At 35.3% G+C, this 11,982-nt stretch overlaps 1 protein-coding gene across 1 annotated transcript; it reads right to left on the reverse strand.

The window, feature by feature from the left end:
- Window positions 1-439: 439 nt before the first annotated feature.
- LOC140335939 (parvalbumin beta) lies at window positions 440-3,644 on the reverse strand. Its single transcript, XM_072418956.1, has 5 exons — window positions 3,501-3,644; window positions 3,033-3,097; window positions 2,359-2,491; window positions 1,750-1,859; window positions 440-758 (listed from the first exon to the last, which is right to left on the reverse strand). Exons 2-5 carry the CDS (start codon window positions 3,091-3,093, stop codon window positions 733-735), a joined length of 330 nt encoding a protein of 109 aa, XP_072275057.1. The 5' UTR covers window positions 3,094-3,097; window positions 3,501-3,644; the 3' UTR covers window positions 440-732.
- Between the last annotated feature and the right edge of the window lie 8,338 nt (window positions 3,645-11,982).

Genomic DNA, 11,982 nt, shown 5'->3' on the forward strand with positions numbered 1-11,982 from the left:
TTTTTAATCAGAACTACAAAATTTATGTAACAGAAATTTAAGGATATTAAATATCTTTTTTTTTTGTTTTAAAATGCTTGCAGTAGCAAAAATAGTGGTAATGAAATAATGTGAAAAAATGTAAAAATACCATTGAAATGCTATAAATATATAAAATAGTTTGAAATAAAATATTATTTAATATTTTGTGAATTAAGCAGAAGAAGCTAATTTTTACATAATAAGAAGTAAATTTGCCTAGGCGTGTAATATGAAAAGAAATTAGAGTTACATAAATATAATTACATTAGGTGTGTATATCATCTGCTTTTCACAACAATTTTTTAACATATTTTTTAAGAATTACAAAAGAATGACATTTTTAGGATTCTCTGAATTTCCAGTGTAATTCCTGTGCATGATTGTTTTAGAAATAAAATAAAAAAAGTCAAACAAGGTATTTTATTTAAATAATTTTTATTTTTGTTTTTCCGTCTTCCAGCCACAACTTCAACATTGTGATTGGTCAAGATCACTATGCGCCATCCATTAACATTTAAGACGTAACATCGAGTGAACAGAATACCTGTACATTATTAGATATTTTCGTAGTCCCAAAAAGAGTTAACATACAGGCATTTTACCAATGCCGTGAGACAGTAAAAAAATGCACAAATAAGTGCCAGCCGTGAATGAGGTGCCTGTTGGGTGAAAGTGAGGGTTGAGTCTTTGAAGTATTTTGGTCTTGGCTGTTTATGCCTTCACCAGAGCCTGGAATTCTGGAATGTAAAGCAAATTAAAGCAATTATAAATAACTCCGAAAAAAGCCACTATTAAATGCAAAAATTAAATTTTCCTTTTATAAAGTGTATTAAATATTTCAAATTTTATTGACCTATCAAAAGTTTTTTTTTTATAGACTTGCAGAGGTAGACTACTAAAGTCCTAAGGAACCAATATTGCCTTAAGTACCCAATCAAATTAAACTAAACAGAAACTTAAATTAGTAAGATGAAAGAATACATTTGTGTATAGTTGATTAGGAACTGCACCATTAAACAAACTAAACTAAGCACACACTACTAAAAGTTATCTAAATTTATTAGAAGTATAGAATATCTATATTAGTAATATAGAAAACTATATTTTAGTATTTGAAATAAAGAGAATAAAGCCTTTGTAATATTACTGTTTTAGAGAAGCCTTACTATTAAGCACAATTTAGGGCTTAATTATTTATTGTTATGCTGGCTTTATCATAGCATGCTTGTGTGGAACACTTACATACTTCTGGATGTTTCATTTAATAAACATATCTTAATCTCACTCAATCGTTGCATCCAGTTCCTCAATATTTCGTTAAACAGGTCCATTTTAAATGTCTCTCTTCTTTCAGAACCTTTCCAGTACCCAGGTAGAGCTGACAGGTGTGCAGTTTATATACCAGTGATAATGTCAACAGTATTATCAGTCCCAAGAACAAATCTTAAATACATTTTAGAGGTAACTTATTGTTTACTTAATTCAGGATTCATGTGATATATAGATAATATGTCTAGAAACCAGTGGTATCAAACTACCTTACTTAAAGATTAACTATTTGTCTAGAAGTCTATTTTAATTCAATACTGTTGATCATATTTAGTATAAGGAGAATTTATTCTGAAGCATTGAATGCAGTGACTGTTTTTTGGTGGTGATATCTGCTATATTTCAGAGCTTGGCAGTACCAACACCATCAAGTGTTGATTAGCAAGATATAACGCTTACCTTCCACTCCAATCTTGCCATCTCCATCAGAGTCACCAGCCTTCAGGAAAGCGGAGGTCTCAGCATTGGTCAGAGCTCTGGCGTTTCCCCTGAAGTTCTGCAGGAAAAGGCTAGAATGGAACACAGAAAAAAATATATAATCCCATGATTCACTTACAAAACAGTAAGTATTTACATTCACTATAACAATACTGTTGGGAATAGAACATACAGGTATCAACTTTGGACATAGGTTGATTCACCCACTAACTCTCTTTTTTGACTGTAAATCTGGTACCAAGGTCCTGAGTTGGCAGGTTTACAGACAAGGTCCTTTGGTTCAAAGTGTTTGATGCTGCCTGTTGGGTTCCCCTATTGCACTGCAAAAAGGAGAGCAGGTAGGGCGGAGGAAGGGTAACAAAGCTTTAAACTCCAAAGAAGTTGATCTGAACTCTGAAGTCCCAAAAAGATACAATGGGTTGACCACTAGTGCCATCTGTAACTAATGTTTTTAGCCAGCCCAGCCTATCAGTCTATTTGAATAATTTTTTTTAATGTTTTTTTGTTTCCTCTAACTTAGTTCTGACCCAGTATATACCAATTCAAACAAGTATTAGAGTGTATCCTTACCAAAGTTCCTCTTCCTCAATGTATCCACTCTTGTCTCTGTCAAGAATTTCGAAAACTTTCTTGGCATCATCTGGACTCTTGCCAGCCAAGCCAACCTTCTGGAAAAAGCTTTTGTAATTGAATGAACCTTCAGCTGAAAAAAAATTAAAAAAAAAATTACAATGATTTCTATATCTAAAGCCAAAATACAACTCAAAAAATTAAAAAATGTAGCAATTCCTAAAACACGGCCTAGTTTCTTATTTTATAGATATTTAGTGATGTTACTTTTTGCCATTCCTGACATAGGCAATGAAATGTATAAAATGTATTTGGTATCAGGATTTCTTTAGCTTGTTCCATTCCATTCTAAAATAAAAGTTGTTGTTAGGTAATGTTGCTATAAATTTAAACTTTTGTGAAACAATATTTAAAAGACTTGTATAATGACTATAATAATACAATTATTATATTATTAATTATATTAATAATTTACAAAGCACAGTATCCAATAGTAGTCCCTTTTTAGTAATCCGTTCAATTTGATGATTCTTAATTTACTTAAAAAATTCCTAATTTACTTTTAAATTAAGGAGGCTTGCCCTGGTATGGATGCAGACTACATTGCTGTACTTATTAGTACAATACTGTGCTAATTCTGTGTTTTCTTGATGAATTAGTAATCATTAACTTACCCTTTACACTCTCAAGTGCGGCTTCAATGTTCTTCTCGGAGAGAATATCTGTGATAGACATTGTTCTGTAAATCAAAAGAGAAAGTCTTGCATTAAACTAGTTATTAAAATTAGAATCCTTAAATGTTCCTCAACAAAAATTGTCTTGTATCAATTGTATCCTTCAAATTGGGTCAGTTAAAACTATTTTTCTTTTCTCTTCATTTATAAATTAAATTAAATGTTGTTCCATATTCTACAAAACATTTAATTTTCTTATCTAAATTTAAAAAAAAATAACTGAATGACTATTTGAACATTGGTCGCTTTGAGAAAGCAGGCTTAGTCTTCATCCACTTAAACTTGCAGTGGTTATGCTTCTGTATAATATGCCCCTGATATTCCTTCCATGTCCACATCTTCCTTCTCTTGTGCTGCTACAATCCCTTGGTGTGCTGTGTCCCATATGTCAGCATCTTAGAAGCTTACCTTGTGGTAGTTTAGGCTGGGCAGAGAGGAGACCTGCTTGGCAGTGGAGTGCTTGCTGAGTGTCCCCCTCAGGGCTAGCCCCATTTATATATACTTTAGGTTGCATACCATATACAGATCTTAGGTCCCAGCGTCACGGATAGGGAATGGTGTCAAGTGAACTTGCCTAACTAATCATCTAGCACTATTTTTATCTCGAGAGAATACATATGATATTTGCAAACGCAACAAGATAAGTGACTAGATATATATATAAAAAAAAAATAGACCGTGAGTGTAAGATTTCTGCATGCAGGAAATAGGAACATCACCATTTACTATCAAGAAATTAAAATCTTTTTGAGAAAACATTCTCAAAGCAATTAAGGGGAGATAGTGTTTTAAGAGGTTTACAGTTTTAGCGGCTTGAGTACAACATGAAGCTTATTTATTAAGAGAGTGTAAAGAACATTGACGTGTAGTTAACCTGGAACAGCCAATCGGATTTTAGCTTTTATTAGATGAGAACTTTTAGAAAAATGAAGGGGAATTCCTTATTGATTGCTATGAGGTTAGTACACTGGGCATATTACTTTCTTTATAGAAACCTTTCTGTTTTAGCACGTTATGGAACATAACTGATACAAGTTTTCTGGTCCTCTCTTGTCTTACTATTAGACTTGTTCATGCACTTACTAGGATCGCCCATTTCTCAAACCCCATGTGGTCCACGCAAATTTATATCACAAATCTTGTTGGCTGCTCGCACCCTTATGGCTCTTACTAGAAAAACACAATACCCCCCTTCTGAGATTCAGGATATCCAATAATGGAATACCTAACTGCTATGTTAAGTAACAGAAAGACTAGCCAAACTTCATAGAGTCTGGGTTGATTGGGATGCAAATTATGAGAATATAACTTCTTAATCGGCTATGGGCGTAACCTCTTCTTTCTTTATTTCTGAAACACCCCACCCATCCTCTCCCTGTTACCTCCTTACCCCTTAGACACTAATCTTGTATAAAAGGGCATATTATATAATATCCCCATCCTGTTTTTTGATTGTTTGACTATATGCTATGCTCCTTTTTACTCAGTATTTGAAACAATAGGGATGAACGAAAGTCTTTTTTGGCTTTAATACAACACTAGTTTACTTATAACATAAATGGGATGTACAAATGAATTCATTAAACAGAACAGTTTGATCTTAGTTACAATATCTCAAGAACATAAAATATGGCAACTGGAATTCTCATCCTATAAGATGGAGGACGCTCATTTTTATCAAACTGATTGATATGTATGGAGTTTATTCATGTGATGTATTTACCTTTATATCCCCCTCATGTATACATAGCTGATCTCATTGACTGTTTGTTCTACACCTTGTTTGAGTTATGTGTAAAGTGTAAATTCTTTGTTTTTCTTTATTTATATAAAAGAATTCAATACAAATTACAATTTCAAAAAAAGAGATATTTCACTTAGCTTGATGAGCGTCTAATTGAAAATCAACTTTCCAATCATGCACAAGCAAAAACATTTTTAACGTTTCTTTGCCAAAGTGACTTATCACCACATTCACAAAGCTAAGATAATTATTCCTCGCAAGATGATTGATCACCTTGGTAAGTGAACAGATTCATTATATTTTAGTAAATCACCACCTTTGAAATCAAACTCTATTCTTTACTATTTTTTTAGTTTAGTACTGTATTAAGGAACTACACAACACTATTTAAAACATAATTTGATATAAATTTATAAATATTAGTTAAGAAATCAAGAACTATTTTTTCTTTGTTCCTACATATTTTTGTTATTTTATTTGATTTAGTCAGTCTTTCCAAGTTGATTTTATTGACCTGGGAGCCGTGAATGTCTTCCATAGAAGGGGTTAATGAGTTTCTGTCAGTGACAGAAGGATGGATGCCAAGCAACTGAATGTGCTGGCTTCAGCCTCCACTTAGAAATCTTGTGTTATGTAGACTCAGTAATTCCCTTCACAAGTTGCACAATATATCCAAACTGATGCAATGCAGTTTTCTCTTGATGCAGAGACCCAAACTAACCGTTCGTTCTCTTTAAATTTGTTTATTTGTTGTTATGCTGTTAATATTTTTATCTTTGTTAATTTATTTATCCAATAGACATTAATAGACTTATTCACTAAGGCAGTGCAGAACTTGTATGCAAAGAGCAGGCTACTGTAGTCAGATCATATAAGTAGTAATTATGCATTACATGCTAAGGGCTATGTCATACCTCGGGATCGCCATAGGGATCACCATAGGAGATGACACTTTCTTCTTAGTCTGTATGGAAACCCCATACCTAGCAGTTGTATTTCTGCAGTGTTTGAAGGTATTTTCTTGTTTAATATGGGACTTTTCAGGCACTTTTTTTAATAAATATATATTTTAACATGTCAAATTTTATTATAACAATCATGATTAAAAAATAACAATATTTAAAATAGCTGATATACATCACATCAATAATATAGCTGTACAAATCTCAATAGGTATCTTTTCTGATGCGTTTCACTGAACTATTGTTTGCATCCCCAAGAAAAGACCATGAGAGCTACAAGGATTTATAAAAAATATAGCCTTAACCACCTGGGCGTTACACTGAGGTCTAGATTTCTGTACCAAAAGCGGTACCCTGTTTTTCATGAAAATTTTTTTTTTTAAATTGTAGACCTGTAACTTACAGAAATATGTCCGAACAAGGGTTCTAGTAGATATCATGAATATAAAAAATGTTTGAAACACACAATCATGTTACAATCATTGTAATAAAATTAAATAAAAGACACAAAAATCAGCTTAAACAAGAATACATGAATAAATGAAAGATACTGAAAATGCGATAATTCGGTATAATGTATAGTAATATATTTTTCTAAAACACCTCCCTAGTGTCCGTCACATACCTATAGACAAAACCACATAAATATATTTTCTATTTGTATTGGATTGGATACAGGACTTTGTATTGAATCCAATACAAAATATTTGAATTTCCCGCTACGACCCCCATCGAGGGGCGCACGCATGGACATCATCAGGAATCGCCGAGGGACCCGTACGCGAACGCCGGGTATTCTAATTCTTTCCAAACTTCCATGCAAAAAGTGTTAATTTTTTTGCATGGAAATTTATTTTAGATTGTAGGCTATAATTCACCGAATTACTCAATAATTACTTATAATTCACCGAATTACCGCATAACTCACCGAAATATGTCCAAAATTTTATAAATTTATTAATAATTTTTTTTTATAAAACATAAAAAAAAAATCTTTAAAAAAAAGTTAAAAAAAAAAATAGTGTATAATGTAATGTTTATGTACAGTAGCCTATATAATATATATATATAATACATTATTATATATATAATATATATACAATACAATCATTATATATATATTATATAAGGATTTCTTTGTATTGGACTCAATACAGCTTTTTTGTATTGAGTTCAATGCAAAGGATTTTGAATTTCCTGCCCCGCCTCCCGCCTGCACCGACGCATGCAGCGACGTCACCGGGAAACCCTGGAGATCGTCACTGCACTCACCGGATGAAGAAAGAAGACAGAAGAGAGGGAGAAGGTGAGTATTTTTTTTTAGCGATGGACGCTGGAACAGAACGGATCATCGCAGCGGGGACCAGGTAAGTGGGGGGATTTAAACAGTGAGAAAAGTTCGGGTTTATCGATTTTTGCAAAATCGATAAACCCGAACCAAGGTCGGGTTTAATGGTCGGGTGGTTAATAAACCAAATATTTTTTTTGGAAAAAAAAATCAGAAAAACAAAAATATATCACCTTACATAAGCCAGCCTTCCACTGAAATATAACAACCCAAAATTTCCTTTCACACGAAACATTCACGAAACACATGAAATTACCATAGCGGTGCGTAAAGAGGCGAGAAACACACAGCACCTAACAGATAGATTTTTTGTGTTTACTATGTTAAAATAGCACAGGATCTATAAGAAAAACTATTTCTTTATTTAGGGTTAAGAAGAAACCAACCAACTTGTTTTCAATATAGTTACAAAAATAAAGTTATACCATTATCTTTTTTGTGTATCCATATATGATTTATTATTTTCAACTGACCTTTCTGCACATTTTATTATATCCACTACGAAGCTGAGGTGAGTAAGTCAATATATAGTGGGCCAAAATCTAAAATACTATTCATACCTGCAGAAACTCCCTGAAAGGCTGAAAAAGCATGAAAATATGTTTGGCACAAAGTCCATGGAAGTTTGATATACTAGTACTATTTGAATTGTGTGAACACTTAAATATTGCATACACTCCAGTATTTATTGAGCAAAATTGTGCAAAAGTGAGCAAAAGTAGAGTAGAGCAAGAACACAACATCTGTTCATTTCTAAGAGTGCCTGACCCTGCTTGTGAGCTTGGCAATCAATGAGCTTTGATGTTGTGCTTGGAACCTGGACCTGGACCTCCTTCCATCACCATCAGGTGTGTTAGAATGAGTATGCAACTCAGCTTTTTTCATTTTTACCTAAAAAGGGGGGGCTGTCTTATTTGATGGCCCTGCCTTATCATCGGGGAAACACGGTATCAGTCTCCAGCCAGGTACCTAATAAATGGCAAGTAAACAATTTTCAACAATATATATATTAAAATTTATATTTTATTTTTATATTTCATCTGCACATTCAACTCTTTGCATGAAGTTCCATTTAAATCTGTAAACCTATTGACACAATACCTGTTGGTTCCCACAACGGTCCCTGCTAAACGGTCCTGCTGCATCCCGTGCCGTGTACCCTGTCAAAATGCCAAGAGAAGCACTTACTCTCTGCCTCTGGCTGACAGCGCATGCAGTACTTCCTGTCCTGCTCACACTGACACAAGCCAGGAAGGAGGAGCTCCTTAAAGGGGCAGAGGCTATTTAGTCTCAGCAGTAATGGAGGCTGGTGCTGTGACCTTGCACTAGGTACCTTGATACCATGCATTGTTTCCTTGTAATTTCTGACCACATCAGTCTGACACCTGCCCTGACCTGTGCCTGGAATCTCTCTACATCTGTCTGTCGCCTGCCCTGACCTGTGCCTGGAATCTGTCTACATCTGTCTGTCGCCTGCTCTGACCTGTGCCTAGAACCTGACCATATCTGCCTGCCATGACCTGTGTCTGGAACCTGACCACATCTGCCTGCCCTGCCCTGACCTGTGCCTGGAATCTCTCTACATCTGTCTGTCGCCTGCCCTGACCTGTGCCTGAAATCTGTCTACGTCTGTCTGTGGCCTGCCCTTACCTGTGCCTGGAATCTGACCACATCTGTCTGCCACCTGCCCTGACCTGTGCCTAGAACCTGACCACATCTGCCTGCCCTAACCTGTGCCTAGAACCTGACCACATCTGCCTGCCCTGACCTGAGCCTAGAAGCTGACCACATCTGCCTACCCTGACCTGAGCCTAGAACCTGACCACATCTGTCTGCCGCCTGACCTGACCCTTGCTGGGCCCAGTACTGCATTCGCCTGCCACCTGTCTCTACACATGAGGCCGCTCCAGCCTTCCTCCTCAGGTAGGGAGACCCCAAGGGTTGTGACCTGGTGACCCCCAGCAGCAAAGAGCCCAGTGGCCTCCAGGCTACTGGCCCGTCACCCCTTGAGGAGTGTCCTGGTGCCTGGGGAGATCCTGACACCTTTATACAGGCTGACTGAATTAGGTTGCTGTAATATCTACCTAACCCATAAATGGCCCAAGTATGAGACAGCCCTATTTGATGATTGTATGTGTTGGTGTGGTGAAGTTTACACATTTTTTTGTTCTCTAATCTGGTGCAAAATAACTGAACAATTGTTTGTGTAGCAAACTGATTTATCTACCTGGACTCCATCACATCCTCTGCTGCTGCTACCATTCTAAGCTGGTATTTCATCAAACCATCTCTGACTGAATCCTCAACCTTCACTCCTGGAACAAGTTTACAAGCCTCACTTGACCCCACCTTATTGGACTGCTTCTCTTGGACTTCAGTTTGCCACATTGTTTATTGTACGCATATGGTTCCCAAATATCTGTAAAATGTATTATTCATCCTGCTCTAATGTACAGCGCTGCGTAATATGTTGGCGCTATATAAATCCTGTTTATTAATATTATTAATAATAATAATAATAATAATAATAATAATAACAGGATAGAAAATTCAAGTTTACCAGGCTGTTTTACCAATGATGTGGAAGAAAAGTGCAGTAACTCAATGAACCCATCAGAATTTGTACTAACTGTCCTCAGCATACATTGAAATATGGCTAAACATACACATTACCTTCTGCTTTAAATAAGCTCCTATATTGATTACCTACTTCCTCTTTGAAGAGCCCATTACTTAAATCCCTGCACTACTCTGTTCTAAAACTGGAAAGCATTTCAAATGTCTCTTGGAGAAAGTGCTTAGTGACTGATGCTTTATTTATAAAATAAGAATGCAAAGGCAATGTAGGCATTGAATTGCTAATATTCAATTCGAGGATATTGTGCTAACAGTTATGCAATATGATAGCATTGTTCAAGGTGTTATATATTAATATGGATTAAAAAATTAAATGAATGAGCTGTAGGTGTTTGACACCAATCATGGTATCTGCAATAAGCACATATTCTTTAAGGTAAAGGAAAGTCTTCAATTTTACATATATATATATATATATATATATATATATATATATATATGTTTTTTTTGCATTTTATCTACTGTGAAAGGAAAGAAATTGTAATTATATATATACTATATAAAGATTTTTTGTATTGGATTTAATACAGTTATTTTGTATTGAATCCAATACAAAACTTTTGAATTTGAATTTCCTGCCACATCTCTCACACTGACACATGCTCCGACGTCACCGCTCACAGGGAAACCCCGGAAAACGTCTCTGCAGTTGGCTGCTGAAGATCAGAGGAAGAAGATGTGTCCTCAGGACCTGCAGAGACGAGCAGGACACCGGGGGACGCCAAAGGTATGAGGTAAGTGTTTTTTTTTTTTAATGTTTTTGGCTACCCCGAGTGTGACTTGATGAAGCATTTTAACGGCTCGCCATCCCCTAATTTTTATAACTATAAAAAATAGCATAGTTGTGATATTAAATCTTGATCCCTTAAAATATAAAAATTGTCTTTGTTGGAAATTGTCTCTCTAACAAACCAGGGTCATAAATTTCCTCTTATCAGATATTTCTTGATCTGACAACCAGCATCCTTCCAGAACCTCTAGTTTACAACACCTATTGTAAAAGTTGGGGTTTTGTGTTTCCAGGTGTCATAAAACTCAGATTAGGCTAGCAGAGTGGTCTCTGACTGAACTCTGAGCTGTATTCAGGAACCCATTTATCAATAATCTTTATATTTCCAATATAGTTTTCTGTATAAATCAGTAGTTGGGTGATTTGTAGTTGGATCGTTATGGTGAGCATTTTGAGACCAAGAACTAGTCTCCTATGCCTCAGGAAAGCCTGGGAACCATAGTTAGCCTGTCCTGGTGAACCATAAGTCCCAGACATGCCTAATATGGTCTCTGTGAATTCCTTATTTTGTGGTGATTAATAATCTGGGGGTTGGTATTTCATTAAACCTGTACTTATGAAAATTTTAATATTGGCTAGAACAAGGGCATCTTGGGAGTATCTACAAGCATCCTAATTTTTGCCTCACGCACAGCCCTTTAGACAGTGACTCTGACTAATAGCTTGGACTTTACACAGCGACCTGGACCAAGGAAAACCAACTCTACCTAATTTTTATTTCACAGTTTTTTCTTTTTATTTTATGCTGTTGCTATAATTCTGTTATTGTTCTTGGAGTAGTCTTTATTTTTCTGTAATTGTTTATGCACTGTTTTTGTATGTTTTTACTTATTAACTTCCCTAGCTGTAACCCTACCTAACACTTGGGGTAGGTAAACCAATGGGAAGTAATAGTAAATAGAGCCTTACCTGATCCATCGGCGTCCCGTGTTGTCCATCGCCGCGATCCCTGTCTTCTTCCTTCTTCTTCCGGCGTCTTCTGCACACAATGAGTCAGCGGGGGAGTTCCCGGTGACATTGATGCGTGTGTACGTTGCCGTCGGGGCGGGAAATTCAAAATCCATTTGTATTGCATTGGATACAAAATAACTGTATTGAATGCAATACATTGGATTTATATGTGTAAAAGTGGTACATTGTATTTCATGAACATTTATTTTACAGTATAATATAATAGTATGAGTATAATTTTTTTTTTCAAGTTAAAAAAAAATATCTATTTAAATTTATTTAATTTATTATTTTTACATGATTTTGTGTTTCAAACTTTATTATACTCATACTATTATATTATACTGTAAAATAAATTTTCATAAAAAACAATGTACCGCTTTTAGACATATAAAACCGGAAAGAAATGAACCGCTAGGAAGGTAAAACACTATAATAAAGATAAGCTGAATCTCTGA

The sequence above is a fragment of the Pyxicephalus adspersus genome, chromosome 7 (genome assembly GCF_032062135.1).
Source record: "Pyxicephalus adspersus chromosome 7, UCB_Pads_2.0, whole genome shotgun sequence".
Classification (NCBI taxonomy): Eukaryota; Metazoa; Chordata; class Amphibia; order Anura; family Pyxicephalidae; genus Pyxicephalus; species Pyxicephalus adspersus.

What these genes read in the sequence shown, in the direction of transcription:
- LOC140335939 (XM_072418956.1), bottom strand. Translation starts at nt 3,093, where the DNA reads ATGTCTATCACAGATATTCTCTCCGAGAAGAACATTGAAGCCGCACTT. An exon ending in CGCACTTGAGAGTGTAAAGG is followed by an intron (nt 2,492 to 3,032) that starts GTAAGTTAATGA and finishes ATTTTTTTTCAG; the next exon opens with CTGAAGGTTCATTCAATTAC. An exon ending in TGGCAAGATTGGAGTGGAAG is followed by an intron (nt 759 to 1,749) that starts GTAAGCGTTATA and finishes TTTACATTCCAG; the next exon opens with AATTCCAGGCTCTGGTGAAG.